This window comes from Blennius ocellaris (assembly GCF_963422515.1).
Source record: "Blennius ocellaris genome assembly, chromosome: 3".
Taxonomy (NCBI): domain Eukaryota; kingdom Metazoa; phylum Chordata; class Actinopteri; order Blenniiformes; family Blenniidae; genus Blennius; species Blennius ocellaris.
This window is the reverse complement of record NC_137652.1, coordinates 8,773,699-8,796,224: the sequence shown is the minus strand read 5'-3', so window position 1 is coordinate 8,796,224 and position 22,526 is coordinate 8,773,699. Positions and strand designations below refer to the sequence as shown.

General features: G+C 42.4%; 1 protein-coding gene across 1 annotated transcript in view; it reads left to right on the top strand.

The window, feature by feature from the left end:
• Positions 1 to 18,940, top strand: part of sh3gl2a (SH3 domain containing GRB2 like 2a, endophilin A1) — a gene marked incomplete at both ends in the record, with an annotated part of 32,110 nt that extends 13,170 nt beyond the window's left edge. The window contains 8 exons of the mRNA XM_080517883.1: positions 12,255 to 12,323; positions 12,939 to 13,011; positions 13,994 to 14,137; positions 14,415 to 14,548; positions 14,637 to 14,795; positions 15,732 to 15,835; positions 16,000 to 16,115; positions 18,678 to 18,940. Of these exons, the coding sequence (XP_080374009.1) occupies positions 12,255 to 12,323; positions 12,939 to 13,011; positions 13,994 to 14,137; positions 14,415 to 14,548; positions 14,637 to 14,795; positions 15,732 to 15,835; positions 16,000 to 16,115; positions 18,678 to 18,940 (1,062 nt within the window). The remainder of the gene's footprint in view (positions 1 to 12,254; positions 12,324 to 12,938; positions 13,012 to 13,993; positions 14,138 to 14,414; positions 14,549 to 14,636; positions 14,796 to 15,731; positions 15,836 to 15,999; positions 16,116 to 18,677) is intronic.
• Positions 18,941 to 22,526: the final 3,586 nt, after the last annotated feature.

Below are 22,526 nucleotides of genomic sequence, written 5' to 3'. Positions count from 1 at the left end.
CATCCCAGTGACCAGGGTTTCATCTGGGGTCTGTAAGTGGATGATTATATAAGAGGAATTTCACATATAACGCCGTCGTCCATCCATCTTCTATATCGCTCTATCGCCAGTAGGGTTTTGCAGCGTCCGTCAAATGGCGAAGACACCGAGACTCACATTCACAGCTACAAGGCAATTTGGAGTCGGCAATTAACCTCAAACACACATTTTGTTGGACTGCGAGTGGGATCCAAAGCGCCTGAAGAAAACCCGTGTGTGCAGTGGAAAGAACAGCCTGCAACCCTGGGATCGAACCAGGTGTCGTAGATGTCTGAAAGATAAAACACACACACACACGCACACACACTGCCGGCAAAGGCCTGAAACTGAGCTTTAATAACTGTCATTAATACTGATGTTCAGCGTTCATTATCCTAGACAGCCACATCATTACACCCACACAGGCTTAACTAACAGCACTGCAGGGTAAACATTGAACTGATATTACTGTTAACCTGCTGTACAGACACACCTGCACACACGCACACACACACCTCCTGCTCAGCTATGTTTTGGTGCAGGATGAGTGCTCTGCCGGCCTCGAAGCTCCATCATTATCTCTTCTTGGAGACGTACTGCTGTTTGAAATGGAAATTGCAAAGTGCAATCAAATGCAAGAGAGAAATAGTGTTTTTGTGTTCCACATTTAGTGAGCGTGTGTGCGTGCATGTGGGCGTGTGTGTTTTCAGTGATGGTGAGTCATTCCATATAAGTATAAAGGTTCATTTATAAAACATTATTTTAAGGTCGCGTTCATCTTTGTCTGTTTGCGTGTGATGAATGAGGACAAAACTCTGGGGCTGTAACCAGTGACGATGGTTTTTATCGACACTAAATCTGCTCCACTATCCATCTTCTATATCTTATTTGGGTCGTGGGGCACTGGAGCTTTCCCCAGATAACAATGGGTGACGGCAGGTTACACTGAACAGGCTGCAGTCCACCGCTGTGAGAGAAAGACAGACACACGATTGTATTCAATTTGTGCAATTTAGAGTCACCAATAGAAGTCAAACACACATTATAACAACTGATTATCTAATAATGGACAATCACGTAATATTTTTGGCTGCTTTTATTGTAATATAGCTAATCATTTGATAACTTGCCAGTAATGTAATCAACTAATGACATATTTGTTATAACCATAATTGAGAGTGGTGCATATATACTCATATATACTCATTGAATGAGTATGATAGGCAAAAACTTTTTTTTTTCAAGAAATGCAGTTCTGTTAAACTTATTACTATATTGGCTGTAGCTAATACATTTTCAATGTAATAATGTATTTGATTGTTTGCAGAATGTTTTGATAATGGATCAAATATCCCATTACACTATTGGTATGTTTTGATTTATACCATTTAAAATAGTCCAAATTATGACATCATCAACAGATATTATAGGCCATTATTATGTTATTGGTTGTTACACTTTTAGACGAAGTAGATCCAGAGTTTCTTCAGCAAACTCCACACAGAAAGACCTACAGCCTCTTCCGTATAAGCGGAGACCCATCTGCTCTATCAACAGCTGATTTATTTATTTTTTTAATCACATTCACTGTTGTTTTTTTCCATATCGATGACTGAGCGAGTCAAGAGATCGGTTCCTCCTCCGGTCTTCTGTCTGAATAAATATTCTCTTTTAGTTATTTTGTTTTTGTTTTTGTATTTTTTCTAAAACAGAAACAGCTTTTTAGCATCACTGGAGTAGAATCGAGACGCCGCACATTTGACCCAGTCTAATCATGTTGTTTCTAAATAACAGGACAGACTCTCCTTGTGTTTAAATGTCAAGTTAGAAAACAGCTTCAACAAATGAGGACAAGCTTCCCCCGTCTCATCCTCTCAATCCAGTCAATCTAAAACAATCTGTTGCTGGACCTGCCGCCAGCTGTTCAGGGCAGCTGCCATGACAGCCGAGTTTCCAAAGTGTGGCCATATTTACATTTTTAAATGCAGGAGGAGCCTTTTGAGACGAGTGCTGAGGAGAGAGTGGATATTTTGGACAAAGGATGTTGGAGATTGAGCTGCTGGGCAGGAGAAGAGGAAGACCTCGGAGAGGATTTGGAGATGTAAGGAAGGAGGACACGTTGGAGGCGGGGATAAAGCGGGATGGAGGCAGAGGAGCCCTAAAGGGAACAGCTGAAAGTCAGAGAAGTGGAAAAACGTCAATATACCAAGTCAACCAAGAAAATATTTGCTTCATCACCTGTAACCGCAGCTCTTAGAAAGCTTCAAATCTATTACGTCCATCGTCGGCAGAGGGTGGGGGCTTGAAATTATGGCGAGGAAAAAAGTGGAAACAAAACCTGCTTCTTAGAGGACTTCAGTTCTCAAGTCTATATTATTGGTTGTAATTCAACCGGCAATTGATTCAAATGAACAAAGACGGCATGAGAAAGAGGGGAGAGGAAGTTTGTACTTTCCTGGCTGTGGATGTTGGACTGTTATCTTCAAGTTACGAACAAGGCTGGTGTTGGAAAGCAATCCTTCTCACAACCCAAAATCTGACGGGAATCACTGAAGGCATTGGACCATATGATGAGCCTTTCTGTGGAGGCACGCTGGTCTCATCAGCCCTCTTTTTAGTACAAATCCACAAGTCACTGATTGAATCAAGTGAAGTCAAATGGCTGCCATCATTCACTTCCCCCAACCAGATTGATGCTGCGTGTCCAGAGATGTGACTCCTTCAGTCGTTCACGCCTCTCCACCGAACCACAAACACACTCTGCATCGACGTGAACCATGGAAGGAGCAGAAGCTCTCCGGTGGAGGCCACTACTGTCAGCTACGGCGGCAACACCCAACACCTGACGTCACCGTTCCCTGACGTCAGGTCAGTCATTTAGAAACAATCACTGAAACAAGGTGGAAAATTAAAACACTTTACATTAGGGGCTAGATTTTCAGCTGGTGTTTACTTCCTCCACTTCACCGCCACGCTGTTTTCTGCAAACAATCACCAGGGGATCACCTCCAACTTTTACTGCCAGGCTGCGTTGTGTCGAATGAAGACTGAAAAACATTAAAAGAATTGTTGAGGTCATCACAATGTAGATCTGCCGAAGGACACAAAGTCTTGCTGCATATTTTTGTTGCAGTGCAGTAAAGACAGATGCTAAAATTAAAAAAAAAAATTTTATTTAAAATTGAGGAGCACAATAGATGTAAGAGAATGAACTAAACTAGACATCAGTAAGCAGCTTGATTTTTAAAGGGAGTGAGCAGAGGAGTGAGTGGTTAGAAAATGATTGTGTGCGAGAATTAAAAGAGAACATGACGAACACACTGTGTGTTTCGCACCTTTTCCTCATTCCTGGGCAGACCAGTGGGAGGTCTGGCAGCGACGATACTGAGTGTGCTTGTCCAGAGAGTACCGCGCGCAGCACAGTGCACCAAGGCATACATATTAGCAGAATACAGTGTGGAATAAAGTCTGCCTTTTAAAAAGAATGACATTTATTTTCACCTCCAGCGACACAATGGAGCTTATCGCTGAGCAAGGTTTTCCCTCATCAGGTGCGACAAAATAGAGGAATAATTCTGTGTTTGAAAACACGCAGCTCTGCAATCGTTGGCCATCATTCCTGTCGCGTGTCCACTTACTCATCATCCTCCATCTTTGTCTTACCACCCTTCATCACAAACTCTGGCACGCTTTCATCACATGCACACACGCACACACACACAGTGCCAGCTGGTTCTCACCCACTACCCTCCTCTATGCCCCCCCCCCCACCAATGGGAGTGTGTGCACACATCTCTCCAGCTCCAGACTCATCCCTGCTGTTACATAAGAGCCATGCAAAGGCTTACAAATCAGATTATAATAGCCACAGGCCACACACTCAGAGAGGATAGGGGTTAGTGAAGCAACGTGGCCAGCCTGTGGACTGATGCTGGCATGGGTCGGGACAGACAAACAGCTGGCACCCTCTCCCGTCTAGAAGTCAATCCGATCGGTCTGCCACCGACGTGACATAAACGCACTGAACAAAACCCACCTCTTCTGCAAATATGAACTGTTGTCATTGCTTTTTTTTTTATGGTTTTAAAGTAATCTCAACCAGTAGCACTGTTAAATTTCCTCCCTGCAAATGGGGCTTTGGGTGTCTGCGTTCTTCAGGATTATCCTGCAACAGCAGCAATCGGCAGCCACCCCCACGTTGGCTGCAAACGCCGTGATTTAAGAATAGCAGAGGGATTTTCCTTGATTCCCCAGGAGCACAGGTTTCCTCTCCGGCTGATCACAGGCTCCCTTCTAAATAAGATGTCGTCTTTTAAGCATTGAAGGTCACGACTTCCTGGTGTCTTGTCCTCAAAAATCCTGGTCAGACGAGGTCCGACCATCGCACTGGGGTAGATTTCGGTTTGGTCGAATGCAGTTTGACATGTGGATGAGTCACTGCGGACGCACGCGCAGCAGCACGTTGTGTGTGAAGTGTGATGATGAGAAGAGGGACGCCTCAAGAGTACCTGTGTGTGAGATTTGGCAGAGATGAAGACAGAAGTGCAAAACTGTCTGTAAACAATGTGAAAATTGACAATAAGCAGTACAAGACAAAGATCTCTTGGGCATTGTCACGCATTTCCTGTCTGGACATTTTAAGATCAGTCCCCTCATTGGCGCATATTCCCAGCTGACCCCAGCCGCTGTGTCTCCCTGCCTCTTCGCTCTTATAGCACTCAGAGCACACTAAAGTGAAAATGGATTGGTACAAAGGCGGGGGGGGGGGGGGTGTGAAAACATGCCGAAACAAGAGGAACAACTGCAGTGAGATTGTCACTGCTGTCCTCTGACATGTCCCTACAGATGAGGAAAGGGCAGGTAGGTGTGTGTGTGTGTGGGGGGGGGGGACGCTGTCAGGAAGAGTCAGATCCTCCTGGTATTGTCCAGCAGCGGGGGCTGTCCTCCTAATAGTCTCGCTAATCACTCTTGTCATTTTTAATCTCCCTCTTCCACCCTGGGCGTATTTAAAGCAGGGGCCTCCGTGTGCCTGTCCGGGATTAGACTAGTGAGCAGGAAAGACGGAGGGGGGAGGCGGGGGAGGCGGACGGGAGGAGCGGCGGCAGCAGCAGTGCTCTACTCGTACGCCTCACATTGTCCGCCATGTGACTGATGCAAACGACTGAAATGGTTCAGGTTTTGATGCTAAAAAAATCAGCCAGTACGACAACGATGATGATGATGATAATGGTGGGGGTGGGGGGGGGCAGAGAAAGACTCCCCCAAAAAAAGGAAAAGAACTCGAGTTACATGATGACGATCCAAACAGCAGGTGATGGGCTACGCTGTAGCTTTCATTCTATTTTTATCGGCGCTGGGCGGGGCTCCGGGGATGTGAGTGGAGTCGGTCCGTCAGTCCAGACAGAAATATCTCAACATCTTTTTAATTGACTGCAGGGAAATTGTGTACAGAACCCCAAGGCCTCCCTCAGCTTGGATTTCATAGATTATATCAATCAAACCTACCCCCCCCCCAAAAAAAAAATAAAGCACTCACAGTCTTTTTATTTTTGTTATTCTTCTGCAACTAATTAGCAAATGATGCAGCAAAACTGTACAAAGTCTGCATGGTCACTTTCAAAGCTTGTTTCCTTGTGTTTTTATGACATATAACATGAAATGAAAAAAAAAAACATGACAAAATCTGCAGGCACAACTAAACCACAGGGGCAAGTTTTATCTTCTCTATCCACTGTATAGTTATTTTTTGGGAATTCATTGAATGTATTCCTCATTTAAGCATCTTTGAAACTCTGCTAACGGGGTCCGTGCCTGTGCAGATATGATGCCGTTGTGGTATCGATCGACGTGCAGAGAGCAACATAATCTAATCCTGGGCTTCCGTTTAAAAGCAACAACAGATAAGTGTGTCAGAGGACACCTCGGCCCGTTAATACTATTACCTGAGCATGTAGGTGTAGCTCTCCTGCTGCATTAATCTGTGGGGTTACTTCTCTTTATCGCCAATGAAATACCTTAAGGCTGCAGATGAATCGTCTTTGATGGATCAATACCGGTTATCAATCGGTCATTGAGGGATTTTATGGCGGAAAAAACTTTAATGTTGAATAAATTGCTTAGTATCTGAAGAAACTAGTTACTAAAACTATTGTCAGCTATTTTTTTCTTTACAAGAATCATACATAGTTATTAAAAAAGTAAGACATCAGTGGAAACGTGCTAATTTCTCTTCTTGCTGAGATTTGGATGAGACGGGTGATTCATGTCTTGGCCAGAACAAGAAATTCCTCCCAGCTCATCCATCAGCACATATTCTAAACCCGAACTTTCATAGAAACATACGCAAACATATAAACTCTGGAGCCGTGCAGGGGCTGAGCTTACAGCAATATAATAACAGACCTTTAACATGGAAACTGGGTAAAAAGAACATGTGGTAAAGACGATCAATGTCAAAACTGTGCATGTAAAAAGTGAGTTAACACATCTTGTTTGGTTTCAGTTTTTACCTCCGCCTGTCACTGTAGGCCTGGAGTGCATACTATAGACGAGCTGTAAAGATCTGCTGTGAGAGCGTGTCAGGACACACGCGGCTGTCTGACCTGACTCACGGTGCGAGACATTTTAGGACGGGGAAGGAGGACACCCAGCGGCCTTTTGGCAACACCTTGAAGCTGTTTTCCTTCCACATTTAGCGTGTTTAATCTGATCTGATTTGGTTCAAATGGCTGCCAGTCAGTGAAGACTGGCAGCCCAAAGTGTGAAAAATCCATCCAGAAGCCTCATGTGAACCAAAGCTGCAGGTTTTTTGGGGAGTAGTCTGAGTATAATTACACTCGGGTCTGTGCAGCTTTACTTTTGGTTCATGCACAGAAAGTGGTACTATTGTTTTGCTAGTTTTGTTTTAACTCTCAGAATACTAATGGTTTTATTAGAGACTTAGTTTTCTTTTGCTAGAAATGAGACTGCATTCTTTCACCACACACATCCATTTAGTTCAGGTCTACCACTTTCATGATGAGATGTTTTATTCCCTCCATGAAAAATTAATCTTCCACAGTTTTTCTTTCAGGCGGTTTGCATGAAAAGTGTCTTCGTGCTTCCGTGAAAGGGATGGTTTCAACCACTTCAGTTTGCAGATAGAAAACACTAACAAATAGCGAAGTAAAGGAGTGAAACTATTCTAAATGCAGCACACACTAACCCGGCTCGCTTTTTAAACCAGTGATTTTTACATGTGCTTCACATATCAAACTCCAGCGAACATGAAGATTTGAGACTTCAGTGAAACAGGACACCTACTATATACAATAGATATAACAATTGTTATTCATTACATTCCTACAGTTTGTGTTATAATTGTTTCAGGAACAACAACATTGTTTAGCAGCTCCACAATGCAAAATGAGTAACAAGAAAAAGATATAACTATATCAGTCATAAATAAGGAAGTGGAAGATTGCAGCTGAGATCTGGTTTTGCGTGCGTGCGTGTTGCAGGAGGACCAGTTGTTTAGTATTTTTTGAGGAGTCTGTATTGTCTGACCGTTGATATGGAGCCTTTAGTCAAACTCTATCCGTTTCTTTATATGGAGCGATTACAAAGCACATACACGTGTGCATCGGCAGCGTTGCTGCGACACAAGAACAATATATTCTCCACGCAGCTTCTGTCCTTCCCCAGCTGCACCAATGCACAATTCACCCATCTCGGCAAGGTTCAGTTCACACTGCTGCTCAGTTCACCTTGTGGTGTCCTTCGCCTGAAGTGGTGGGAGCAGAAGGGTGAAGAATGAGCGATGCGTGGAGAAAGAACAGACTGAGATCGATGTGCGTGCGTGCGTCCGTTGGTCAGAGTGAGATCAGGTGTGTGCGCCACTGCTGGATCATCATCGATCATCATCGGGAGGTTTTCAGATATCTGCTGTCCTGATCGTTACTTGTGATTGTGGGCTTGTGCCACGTTTCTCCGGGACATCGTACGTCACCGGCAGGCTGCACCATCACTGCTGCGGGTTATTGGCTGTGACATGCTGTATATATAGTCGTTTAGTGCGAGGGCATCCTGGCTTGCATCTTCCCTCCATCACTGTACTGAATGGCTGTTTCCTCAGCTCACAGCCATCAAAGGTCCAATAGGACTTTGCTCCCAGTTCTGCAAACGCCTGGTGGTGGTGGTGATGGTGGTGGAGGGGAGGGGGTGAATTACACATGTGACGACGGCACAGCAGTAGTTTCACTGACTCAAAACGGATAATTTAATTCACTCTTCTGCTTTCTCCCTGACAATATCCACCGTCGTCCCCACAGAGTCCACGACACTGAGTTGTTATTCATCCATTTAGATAAACAACTCACTTCTACCAACCGTGACTTTTCCTCTGCCTCTGAGCCAAATACATCAACAATCTGGGACACGCGTAGGCTTCCAAATAAATAAAATGGTGTAACATACTGCTTGAGACTAATCTTGGGGGGGGGGTTAGAGTATGCACTGATTGATGATTGAGCTCATACAGTTTGTTACTCCACTAAAAGGCTCGAGGAAAAATGTTTTATTTGAGAAGATTAAGATTTTAAATAAATAAATAAAACAATAAATTACATATATTTTATGAGAGTATTTTTTTTTTCCTATCTAAGCCAATCAATAACAGGAAGACAGGCAGGACGTGTTTCAGCTCTGTTGTAAGCAGTTGTATAGACATAAGGCAAAATCTGTTTGTGAAACAACTCTGCTATAATTTACGTTTGATTCATCGCAGTTTTTAAACATAGTATTTATATTTTATCAGAATCCCACTGAGATGAAACAGAACAACAGTGTCAATGTGTTTGATGGACACTTTCCTCTGTGAACAGTCCCACATTTTCCTATTCAGTGCTGCAACACTCAAAACAACACCCAAAGTCTCAGTTGGATGCTGAAATGTTGCGTGTCTGTTCTTTCAGGATCATTGTGCATGTGAGCGAAACAAGAGATTTCAGCCACAGCCTATAAATTACAAGTTTTCCTTATTTTAGCAAATCCACGTCGGTCTGATTTAACTGATGAGATTTGAATTTCTTTTGAAGGACTGGCTTGCTTGGGGGTTTTTTTTCTACAAAGTCTGTTCAATGGGTCCAAGTTTTGCTCTGCTTTTGTCACACAGGTGAAACTTTAAATGTCATTATTACCACATCTGATGTGGATGAAACTGAGGACAGCCAGCTGGACCCAAACGTCAAACTCTTTCTTTCTAAATATAAAGTGGCGATCAGTGTGCAGGACTGGATTCTCCCCAGAGCTTCAGTTGTATCTTTTCCCAGAGCTTGAATCCTTTGTAAGTCGCATTTAAAGGCAGATGAGGGCAGCCACAGTGAAACATGGCTGTCCCACGTTGTTCAGTCGCTCTTTCAGTTGCAGCCAACAAACGTGTCCTCAGTTTCCAAGACAACAGAAAATCCAATAATGGCTCCCTTTCAGGCTCACATATCCCAAAATTAATAGCACTTATGAGCATTACAATTTTGTAGACTCACACTTCATTCATAACCCCTGTTTGTTGTTCTCTTTACCCGGCAGTCAGTTACAGAAATAAAAATCAAGGTGATCCACATATGAGAAACAAAAAAGTGTCAATGTTGGCTTTCAGCAAATTACAAATGAACTTAAATGTGTGATATTATTGGAACTAAGTGAAATATCGCTAACAAATGGCTCTATTTTCAGTCTTGCTTTACCATAGACTTCATTTTATTAGTTTTACCCAGATTACAGACTTCAGGAGGCCAAAGTCAGAGACTGTTGTGTTTTTCAAAAGGACCTTGAATTAAGCACGACTATGTGATGTTCTTTAATTTAATTAAAGAAAACTGCAGTTTTACTGCTGTATTTCAAACATTTTAAAGTATTCTTTATCAACCTGGTGTGCGACTTCACAATAATCAGAATATTTTCTCTCTAGTGAATAACTTGACAAGTCCTGCAGAGGCTCCCAGACAGAGGCTCTATGATGAGACACGATCATTATTCACTGCTAAATATTCTGAGTTTACACAGTGATGAGATTAAAACCCAAAGCAAATTTAAAAAAAAAATCCTACTGTAAATCCTCCTCTGATGTTTTCTTTCCACTTGTCAGTGTTGTGAGCTTGGATGACTCATTAAAGCCAGCGTGTGCTCAGTGTCACACAGGCGTAGATGTAACCTCTTTAAAAAAGAAGGGAAAAAAATGATTAAAGATAAACTCTCTCCTCTCTATTTTCTGTGCTGCTCCTTTCATAGACACTCTCAAGTGTAAAGTAGTTTAGTTTATAATTAGATTCCCTGTACAAACCCCAGAGGTTTCGCCACAGCTGTGGCTGGTGTGTTCATGCGTGAACCGAGTGCGTCCTATACTCTCTGTTTCTCCGGCTATACATCCGACAGGCACACACCTCCATTTTATTGGCTCCTCTTGTCACACGGCGATGTTGTCGGCACGAATCACGCGTCCTTATTAGTGTTTGATCACGGAGTCTGACAGAAGAAAGGATGCGGTGTGGGAGAGGAAAAAGAGGAAGTAGGGGCTGCCGAGACCCCCGCACCTGATAGAAGCCGAGCCCGGGCAGGTACCTGTCTCCATGGCAACCAGCTGACGAAGAATTGGCAGACACTGTACTGACACCGAGGTGAAAGGAACGACAGGAAGTGTAGCTTATTTCAACAAGGTGTGTGTGTGTGTGTGTGTGTGTGTGTGTGTGTGTGTGTGTGTGTGTGTGTGTGTGTGTGTGTGTGTGTGTGTGTGTGTGTGTGTGTGTGTGTGTGTGTGTGTGTGTGTGTGTGTGTGTGTGTGTGTGTTACGTTGCTTTTAGAATATTTCATGAGTGGGATCAGAAGATACTCGGATGACTCATACAGCACCAATCCTCGCAAAGTCTTACACTGCATAAACTGCTGTCACAGGCTTAGTCTCACAAACCTGCCCGCCCTGTCTGTCACAGATCAGCTCGCCGTGTTTCACCCCTGCAAAGAAACACGTCTCACTTTCACGTTATTAACTCCCAGTAATTTCAGGCTTTTCATAATGCGTAAGTGCTTTTTGAACCACCCCCACAAAAAAAAAAAGAAAAGAAAAAGAAGAGTAGCAACCAAATATTTGACATTTTACACCTTCTGTCCAAGAAGTATTTGAGTAAAGTGTCATTTACTGTGTGTCACTCGAGGAAAAATGTCATCCACTGACCTTAGCTTTCATAGTTTCTTTAGTCCTGAATTTTAATGTTCCCTGAAAGCCCCTTTCTCCCCCCACTCTGCCTCGACCGTCCTCCGAGGGCTGTGTCTGGCCTCGTTGTGTCAGATCGCTGCCTCCCGGAGGCTTGTGGTTATATCACATGCTGAGGCTGGATGGTGGCCGAGCTGGATGTATTGTCAGCCGACGCACAGCGAGGGGACGAGAGCCATTTTAGTGGTTATGTCTGGGTGTGCACGTGGATCTGGGGTGACCGGCGCGTCGCTCGCAGCTTGTTTGACACTTAAACTTATTTTAATGCTGCACTGCTGCATCACATTAAAACGTGAGACATGACGGAGGATCGCAGCAGCAGACGTGACACTAAAGCTTAAAAAGCATAAGGAAACACTGCAGATTGTGTATCCTGAGTTTAAAGGATTGCAGGTTATGAAGTGTGTATCAAGTTCACCTGTGTTTATGTTTGTTTTGCTGCAGGTTCTAACATGAAGCTTGCAACTAGCTAAAAACAAATCTGCTTTACATTTTTTTACTTAATTATGTATGTTTTAGACCTCAATCTTAGTCATCAACATTTTGCTAACAAAACAAGCCCGTTTTTCTTCTTCTTCTTCACTCCATACAACAAAAACAATGTGAGGAGAAAGATTTGGCTGATAACTTATTCAAACCTGCAACAGATCATCAAAATGACATTTTAGGTTTAAAACACACCGAAGTGTTTTTATATCAAGTGTCTGAAAAATATAAAAGCACATTAAATGCAGGATTATTCACATTGATCGTTCAAAACACACCTTCCCTGTCTTGTGTGAGCACTGGTGTCGTCATGTTCTCAAATGTAATCATTACTGAAATAGTTTGACTTCTTGTGAAGCACAAAGTCAGTCTGATACTTTTAGTTAGCATTTGCTGTTTAATATCATTTCAATCTGTTTTTAAAAATTCATATTTCATTTTAGCCTTGAACATGTTTGAGATGGATTTTGTCGTGACGGAATGTTTTTTCGTTTCTGTTTTGCAGAAAGTGAGTGAGAAGGTTGGAGGAGCAGAGGGAACAAAGCTCGATGAAGACTTCACCGAGATGGAAAAGGCACGTCTGAAGATTCTTTACTTGCACAACAACTGAAGTCCACTTCTTACAAATTTCATTACTAGATTCTAAAAATTGGGACTGATATCCTTGGGACTGATACAGAGTTCTACTAGTCCAGTCAAGTATTTGCGACACAGATGTGTCCTGGATTTTAATTATATATTGCTTTTGTCTAGTCTTGCAGGCGTCACATGATCAGTGACATCGACAGACTCACTCAGCCATTCACACGCTGACAGCTGCTAAACTGAAATGTTATGAGCGAAATTGAGCGAGAAATGTCTGATTTACTCAAAATGATCAAAGTTTTTATACTCAAATTACATTTTCACAGTGTGTGCGTGCTGACAAAAATTAATTCTGCCGAAAGCCCATATCGACACTTTGACACTTATTTGAATTAGAAAGCAACTTTCATTGCTTTAGGAAAGGATTTCACTCTCTCTGCTGGATAGCTTATTTAAAGACCAATAATTACACATGAATAACCGTCTATTTTTAGTGCAATCTGCACCATTTCTCACTGGTTCTGCTTGTATTTCCTGCCCCCCCCCCCCCCCCCCCCCCCACACACACACACACACACACACCCACCTTGTTGGACTGTCACAGCGGGTGGACACCACCGCCCGAGCGGTGCTGGAGATCATGACCAAGACCACCGAGTACCTGCAGCCAAACCCAGGTAAGGGAGAGACCTCTGCCAGACTATACACCATCTCCAAAATGTTATTTATCACACCTACTGTATGTAGAGTTGTATGTAAAAGTAAAAGTCACCACTGATTGTCTGAGTTTGCAAAACAAAGAGCAACTGAACTTTCTTGATGACTCATGTTTCCATCAGCAGATCTCTTTAAATTGTGAGGTCATCTTACATTATCTATTTTCCAATCAGTGCACACGTTTCTGTAACGGAGGGAGTGCAGGGTGACTCCAGTTTGTTGCTGATTGCTCAGATGTGATTTGGATCATCTTTGCTGAATAATTGACTTTAGGTCGCAGCTCAGGCTCCTCCGTATCGAGCCCGCTTGTGCATCAGCGCTGCAGAACAGAAAGACGCACGGCAGCTCGTCTGCATTCATATGGGGGTTTTTGCTTCTCCCTCCAGCAGAGCTGCGTTGTTACCGAGGAGTTTTCTCCTGCTCTTGATTTTCAGTTTCCTTCAGCTGCCTTTTCTTTGCAGAGATCTTTCAAATTCTGAAAGGAGGGAGGGAAAAAAAAAATGCTTTCTCATCTTGTCCTCGTCTCTGGTTTGGAGGTCTCACGTTGCCTCTGCAGATTACTATTGGTGTGTGTGTGTGTGGCTGCTGTCTCGTGTTCTCCACACCAACACTCTGCTTCTCGTTGGCTTTTTCTTCCTCTCAGCTGTTTGCCATCATCATCATCAGTTACAAAGTCTAAACTCAGGACAGTTTCTCTATATCTTGTTCTTCTCAGTCTGCAGGAGTTTCCAGTCAGTTCGGTAGTTTTAGATTGACGCAAGGAAACTCGCAGTCATCCTCCAAACGTCAAACTATTTGCGAAACAGCCACTCGCAAATTAGACATTTTGATTAAACCGATTGAAATCCAGTGCCTGAGGTGTTCTTGGACGACCATGTGTAAAACTTGGTCGGCCATTCAGCCCAGAGGGCGTTTGTTCTCACGACTGCTCATTTCTCGCAGCCACTCGAGCCAAGATGAGCATGATGAACTCCATGTCACGCATGCGGGGCCAGGAGAAGGGGCCCGGCTACACGCAGACCGAGGCCATCCTGGGAGAAGCCATGCAGAGGTTTGGCAGGGAGCTTGGAGAGGAGTCTAACTTTGGTGAGCCAAACATCCAGGAAACACAAACACACTTTCACAAACCGTTTTCCCTCGAGGGTGCTGTAACAATGTGACAGAATATATGAGCGTGTCTGATGTCTATGTCATTTTAGTTCAAGTGAAGGTATTGGGATACATAGAAAGGGTAAACTTGTCTTCAGAATGTGCTGTAGATCTTTATGAGATCAAATGATTTCTTCTCAACACTCCAACAATGAAATATCTCATTCGTGCTTTTTTTTTTTTCAGTATGTAAATGCAGTTTTCTCTGTCGCAGGCGTCGCTCTGATCGATGCCGGAGAAGCCATGCGCGAGCTCGGAGAGGTTAAAGACGCTCTGGATATGGAGGTGAAGCAGAACTTTATCGACCCGATGCAGAACCTCCATGAAAAAGATCTCAAGGAGATTCAGGTACGAGTGCAAGGCTTTGATACGCGGAGGAATTTAATTACGGCCTTCTTTAGATCAAGGATTTAGATTTCCTGGATGTCATTTGCAGCATCACCTGAAGAAGATGGAGGGCCGCCGTCTGGACTTTGATTACAAGAAGAAACGTCAGGGCAAAGTGACAGACGACGAGATCAAACAGGCCCTCGAGAAGTTTGATGACTCCAAGGAGATTGCCGAGCAGAGCATGTTCAACCTGCTGGAGAGTGATGTAAGCAATTTGCTTTGAGTTAATACTCATCTGTTTTTTTATCGGCAGCACCCCAGAAAGTGTCTCCACTGTATATATGTGGCCCAGCAGAGGGACACATATAGAGACTGGTTTCATCTCATCTGAGTCGTATCCAGTATAATGTTATGCGTAGTTGCATATAAATACACACCACCCAGATGAATCGGTGAAAACATGGCTCATATTTGCAGCCTTCACTGATGCAAACTGTCATTTTGCATGAAAATACAGCGAGCTGTCTCTGTTGCTGTGGTTTGCTGACAGCTCTTGGCTTGAACATTATGGTCTGGTGATCTTACGAAAACAGTGGACAAATTCTATATAGCCAATATTTTCAGTGAAAGATTCCAGTTAAAGTCGTCATGGTACTTCTTATAACTTCTTACGCTTTGGATCAGATTAAACTTTCTGGTGAGCTCGTTTTCTGCTTACTGTATGTGAGGAAAATACAAGATGATCCTGTTGCTAGTCAACAGATAATACAACAACAACAACAAAAAATATATTGTTGAATATTATTATGGGCATATGCATTGAAGACCTGCAATGACATTTACAATTATTGGAAAAGAAATGGATGGAATAAAGGTAATGTTTACTCATTAAATGGTAGGTTTGGGTATATGTGTACAATCATATATGGATTTCACACATATGATGCTTTTAGTCACATTCACACATGCATATGGAGGCAGCTGCCATGCAAGGAGCTCAGCTCATCCACTGGGAGCAGTTTGGGGGTTCAGGGTTTTGCTCATGGACACTTTGACATGTGGACAGATGTGGAATCGAACCTGCAATGTTTTGAATGAGACGACCCGCTTCACCATGTTATGTTACGTTATGTTACATTATGTTATGTTATGTTATGTTATGTTATGTTATGTTATGTTACTTCTGCATGTGTGTGTACAGATTGAACAGGTGAGCCAGCTGGCTGCGCTGGTCCACGCTCAGGTGGAGTATCACAGCCGGGCCGCTGAGATCCTCACACAGCTCTCCAGCAAGATCGATGAACGGTCAGCACTTTTAATTTATTCACAGCACGAGTTGCATGTGCGACAGTAACATGCAGGAAGCGTCTGTGGTTTTCAGAATAGCGTCTGCGTCGTTATTCTCGACGCACTTGATCTCTGCGAGGCGGTTTGCGGTCTGACATGGTGCTCTCCCTACCCACCTGCAGGATAAGGGATACGTCGATCAAACCCAGGAAAGAGTTCGCTCCCAAACCGCGTACATCTCTGGACTTCTCCATCAGTGAGAACCACAATGGAGGCATCCACAGCGCTCGCTCTCCAGGTGAGAACCAAACAACAGACTGTCACTGTGAAGAGACACGTGTCCAGAAACAGGTCTTGTTTGTACACTCAAGAGAAAAAACAAAACAAAACAAAAAAAAAAACGGATTGTTTCTGGACAAGTTTCGAATGATTTAATAATTTCTTTCTTTTAACCCTGTGTGTTTTTAATTTTTCATGTAAATTCTCAAATACAAAATAGCTCTGTTTATTAAACTAGTTCACTTTATAAATACAATTTAATTTTCTAATGAAACCAATTTCTGTAAACGTTTCACAGTTTTCATCTGAAACCTGTTTCTGGTCGTAGAATCATCAGCTCTCCTCTCCATTTTAATGTGAAATATAATATAGGAAGCCTCGCGGAAAGTAACCGCAGTGAGCTCAACCACATACAGTTACTGCTCAGTAATAAACAACACACACAAAATGTACTTTGGCATAATGAATCAAATAAGGTTTTAAAACTGAACAGAGGAAAACAAATGAAAGCATCGGAATATATTTGAGAATTTACGCTTTCATTTTGCTAATTTTCTCTTTCTTTTCCCAGCCGTTTTCCCTTCAACATTTATTAACGGTTGCACTGAACAGAAAATCCACGAAAAGTCCTGATCAAATAAATACAACTCTGCACTTTTTCTCTTTCCCACTATGATTTTTGTTTTGTTCTCGTAGGTGCCAGGTCTCCAGGTGAGCCAGGTCAAACTTGTGCTTTTTTTTTTTTTTTTTTTTATTCCTCCCCTTCCTGTCAGTATGTTTCTACATGTGTGTTCGCATCCGTCCATTTCTTCAACATCTTCTCATTTTCACTTAAAGATGACATTGACTAATTTCTGCCCCTCCCTCATGTCGTTTCCTTTCTCCACCTTTGCAGCAAGGTCTCCAGGTGAGACAAACGTGACCCCTGGAGAGATACAACAATATCTCTTCATCATTTCAAATCTTTTTTTTTTTCATATCCATCCCTTTTTTTTCATTTAATGTTGGAATAATTGTTGCTCCTACATGATACGAACCGCAGAAAATCAAGTGCCGTCCGCTCATCTGAGACTGAAAGGCCGACCAGCAGACAAGCTTTTGCTCTTTCTGTTTCGATCCGATCCTCAAATTCCTTTGTCCGTCTGATCCGCCGCCTCTCTTTCGATTTCTCATCCACCCTTGTGTTTCCTCGTGCTTCGCTATTTCCTGGTTTCAGTTCTTTGCTCCTTCATCACTTCATGAGTTCTTCATCTCAAGATCCGATTGCCAAAATAAATTCTCACGTCACCGTTGTTTTTCTCCTTTTCCTTTCGCAGCAAGATCTCCAGGTGAGCAAGAGTGACAGGAAGGGATGCAATATCTCCCCATCACTCTTTTATTTATTTACCTTCAATATGAGATTTGTTGAAAGTGTGAACTGACTATACAGTATGTTTGTCCACGTTTTCTCATCATTTCGTCTGCAGTGCTGTTTCTGTCTAACCCGTTTTCTCCTTTGCTCATCATCCTTTAATTGGGAAGGAATTCATTGTGGGAAATGTGTTTATTTGCAAATATCAGCATTGCAAAATACACACAACAAAAATCATGGCTTTTTTTTACTTTATTTTAGTTTGGTTTTTTTAAGTATTAAAATAGAATCCTGGAAGATAATTCTATTTTTGCAATCCGTTTTCCATTTTATTCTTTTGAAATTCAGTATTTTTTGTCATTTAAGTATATTTTATTATCAAAAAGATCAGATTTTGTGGTGCATTTATTGAAGCTTTGCCACACACAAAGTCTCATGATTAACAACAGTCCTCAGGATGATTTTCTTCTCACTGTTTCTTATTAAATACATTTTTTTTTTTAAATACTTGAGCCATAATCTTCAACCTATTGAATCTAATCTCCACTCATCATGCTGGAGCTCAGTGCTTCTCCTCTGCATTTGACAAACGCTGCAGGTCGTTCTTGATCATTTCTCCAGAAAATAAAAAACACAAATCAAAGCACATGTTGGCAAAATTTACAATTTTGTTGTTGAACTCATTTTTAATTATTTTGAATTCAGTGAATTCATCTGTGATCTAAATTTGCCTCATGTTTGAAGTCATTTTTCCCCCACAAATCTCATTTGTGTTGATTTGTTTTCATGTCCCATGTTGTTTTTGCCTCCCTGTGGTCTGGAAGTAAGGCTCATTACTGCCCCCATAAGGCCGTAAAGGTGAACGCCACCCTTTCGAATCCAGAGTGAACGTCTTATCCAGTCTTAAGGGGCAACAATGAACTGAATCCACGCCGTTTCTCGCTTTGATGTGTTCGTATCAAAGAGTTTCAGAGTGCTGGTGATCCACCTGTCGCTACTGGAAAGACAAAACATAAGCACATTCCCGAAAATGTCCAACCACTCATCTTGCCACTGCTCAAGCTGCATATCATTTGCCGTCACTGATGGTCATGTTTTCTGCTTCTTCTGTCTCGTCTCCTCCGCCCCAACCCCCCACCCACCCACCCCCACCCCCCTTACAGCCAGGTCTCCAGGTGAGCCTTTTCACGAGCTTTTCATGTGATCATTGTGCCTCTAATCTGTATTCAGCATCTCATCTCCTCCGCGAGAGCCTCTCCAGTAACGTTCCTTTCTCCGTGTCGTTTGGCTCCGCAGCCCCCATGGACCAGCCCTGCTGCCGCGCCCTGTACGACTTTGACCCGGAGAACGAAGGCGAGCTCGGCTTCAAGGAAGGGGACATCATCACCCTCACCAATAAGATCGACGAAAACTGGTACGAGGGGATGCTCCACGGCAACTCAGGCTTTTTCCCCATCAACTACGTGGACATCCTGGTGCCGCTGCCTCACTAGGACGCCACAGCGACCGGATGCGTCTGCAGCGGCAGCAAATTGAATCCCGGCCTCCGGCCTCCAGGCCCCCTCCCGTCCCGTCCCCTCAGTATTCCCTGTAACCTTCTCCTAAACATTCCTACTAACCACCTGTGCTCTGCTTTAAGGGGGTCAAAACAGCGACAACGCACTAACGAACAAAGACGCAAAACAAGAGTGATGATAAATTCCAGCAAATATGCACCAAGTGAGCGATTAAAATCTGTTTAGAGGATGAGGTGAGAATCAGTATTGCTATTGTTACTTCCCCTTATCCCAGGAGCTACATCCAGGCGTCCATTGTCATCCTTTTACATTTATGTCCCGGCTTTTGTCTCGGTTTCAGTTGGCTGTCGGTCCGTCATGAGTTTATCAAAAGCATCTTTGCAAAAAAAAACAAAAACATATATATATATAAAATCACACTTTCTCTCATTTACTGTAGTTTGTGGAAACCTGAAAAATAGATAGAAACTTTTTCTTTCACATACGAAAAAAAAAAAAAAAAAAGATCCATGTGCTTCATGTTTGTTAGAGACTGTAGTCCAGCATGGTTTCAAGTGTTTAAACGTTTTATCCTATTAAAAAAAAAAAAAAAAAAAACAATGCGTACGTTAAACTGAGTAGTTTTGTTTTAAAACAGTCCTCTTCATGACAGACCGTTTCTGAGGAAACGTCGTCACACCTAAAAGAAACCTCTCCAAAGGACCTCCTCCCATATAACTTCACCCAATTTAACCGGAAGTGAAGACAGATTCATCGAGCTGACAAATATTACTGTCATTGTTGTTTTTTGTTTTTTTTATTATTATTCTTTTTACATATTGACGTGTGTGCGTGTGATTTTAGATACCAAAGTTACTTGCAAAAATCAGAACCGACTCAAACAGACGTGTCAGCAAATCAGTTTTTGGCGCCACGGGGGAGGGGTGAAGCCTGCGACCTTTAGCTCTTCGGTGTTGACTGTAGGAGGGTGTCCTCTTCAATACGTGACGTTACATATCTGAGCCAGTGATTAGTGAAGTGACGACATGATTTGACACGAGCTGTGACGTTTTAAACCGTTCGAAGTGATGTAAGAAAAATTCTGGTGCATAAGTTTCAGTCCTCCGACATGTACTTTTATCAGCGACGTGAACAATGATTGGTGTGTTGTGATATAATAACTTATACGACTTAACTGCTCTTCGAGGCATTTCTGTTCCCCTGCAGCTGAAGGTGTAGCTCCTCCTCGCTGCATTCCTCCTAGTCCGGTTAGTATTCTGTGGTTAAGCTGTCTATAAAAGCCATGATACTAGATGTGAATGTTTTCTGTGGAGGAGAAAAATGAGTGCACAAATGGCCGAGTGGGACGTGAAATCCTTTCCTTTTTGAGTCAGTGGATTTTTTATTATTATTATTTGTATTTTATTTTTGATTAAGTGAAACGATGGAACTAACAGAAAAGAAATCCTTTTCCCTTCATCATGGTTTAGTCAAAATGCCCAGTCCATGTCACATCAGACCTCAAAAAACTACACATGAAGTTTAATTTTCCCCTGGCGAGTCGTTTTATTGGGTGGGATCGTTTTCTCCATCTTTAAATGATCCAAAAAGGCAAATGTTATGTTGTAGTCAGCCAAGGATGCTGTGCTGCAAAGTTTTTATTCTCTGTGGATGATGTATTAACTCTTTCTTCAAGGTAGTCTGCGCACATATGCGGCAGTATTTGTTCACCCAGTGTGTCGTGCGTGTATTTCGGGGGGGGGGGAGATGCGTGTCTGGGTCTGCATACGCTTTGTGTTATGCAGAGGGTCGGGGCTTCGGAGGACCTCTGACGCTGAGGTATTTACGATATACTGTCTCTGACAGTGCTCAACATTGAAACAAACATGGATGTCTCTTTGCTCAAAGGACCAATTCATTTTATTCAAACTACAAGAAGCGATGCAAAATCAACTGAAAACCCATTTTAAGTGTTTTGTTTGGGGTTTTTTTTTTTTTTTTTTTATTATTCTTTCTTTTTTCCCAAGGGAAGCACAAAGTTAACAGGCTGGGGAAGAATAGTGATACAGTTTGAAGAGGTCATGTACTTATTTATTTTTTAAAGCAAAAATAATTCTTTCCTTCTTTTTCTCTTCCAATTTTTTTTTTAACAATCGTGTGTATCTTTGCCCTCAATGAGGACTGTACAGCTTTTTGTGTTTTGTTTTCACCTTGTGTGTATAGTCGCGCATCTACAGTAACGTATCTTATTTTTGTAACTGTGACTAAAGTATACACATACAGTATAGATGTATATATACAGTATATTACCCAGAAGTAAAGTGACAGGAGGGATTCTCTGTGCTGCACATGATTGTCTTTGGATTGTTTTCATTTCTTTTTGTTTTGTTTTCTGTTTGTTTTGTTTTTTTTCTTTTCATTTATTCTTGCACTGGATTTTAAAACTGTATGCTTGATGTAAAGAAGAAAAAAAAACACGTGATAAGTCAATGTAATTTATTCAAATAAATACCAAGAAATGGTTATTGCCCTGATGACTTCCCATTCATGTATACACCTCTCGAGTTTTCGCCGGTTGAAATTCATGAAGGTACAGAGTTTTTGTCTGAACCTGCGCCTCAATGTGAAATCATTTCCAATCTCTCTAAACAGCTACTTTACAACCCTCCTCCTCCTCTGGCTGTTGTTTTCATTACATGGAGCGGACACGGCAAGGACTGGACTCAGGAAATAGAAGAGTGATGCATTATTCATTCACCTGCTGGATGTTTCCATGCCATCTTGTTTGTGAGGGTCTAAGAAGGGGATTAAAAAAAAGAAAGAAAAGAAAAGTTCAAGTCAGAAAAATCACTTTCCTACTTCAGGGGCGACTGAAAACTCTGAATAATCAGTATAAATGTCACAACTGCACCAAAAAAAACATAGTGTATGTGTGTGTAAGCTGGGATATGCAATGAAATTCCTTGACAGCGTAGTGGTTTGCCTTCTCGCCTCGCAGAACTTGGAGTTTGCATGTTCTCCCCATGTGTGAGTGGGTTTCCTCCCCCGGTCCATAACACAACATGCATAACTGGTGACCCTCAATTGCCCCTAGATGTTTGTCTTGTGATGGACTGACGCCCTCCCCCAGGGTGAAGCGCGCCCTTGTCGATTGTTGTCTGGGACACTGACCAGGATAAAGTGGTAGAAGATGGATGGAAGGACCTTTTCAACCTGAACACACAAGGAAGTACAGAGGGGCTGTTTCAAAACAACTTTAAATCTTTTGAAATTAATAGCAATATGCACAGTCGCGGTGTATTTCATTTCCATTAAACAGCATTTAAGGGAGTGTCGTATTTGCTTTCTTGATAAATGATGACTTGAGCAAGTTAATACATGAGTAAACAGTTCATTAAACATTAAGGAAGGGGAAACAAATTTTTCATCTAACGGCATTATGAGTAGATCAAATATCGGTTAAAATACTGTTTATGCAGCATAATATTATTAGAATAATATCATAGCATATTCACCATATTTCTGGACTGTGGGAGGAAACCAGATTACCTAAACACAACCTTTGTCCACGCAGGAAGAACAT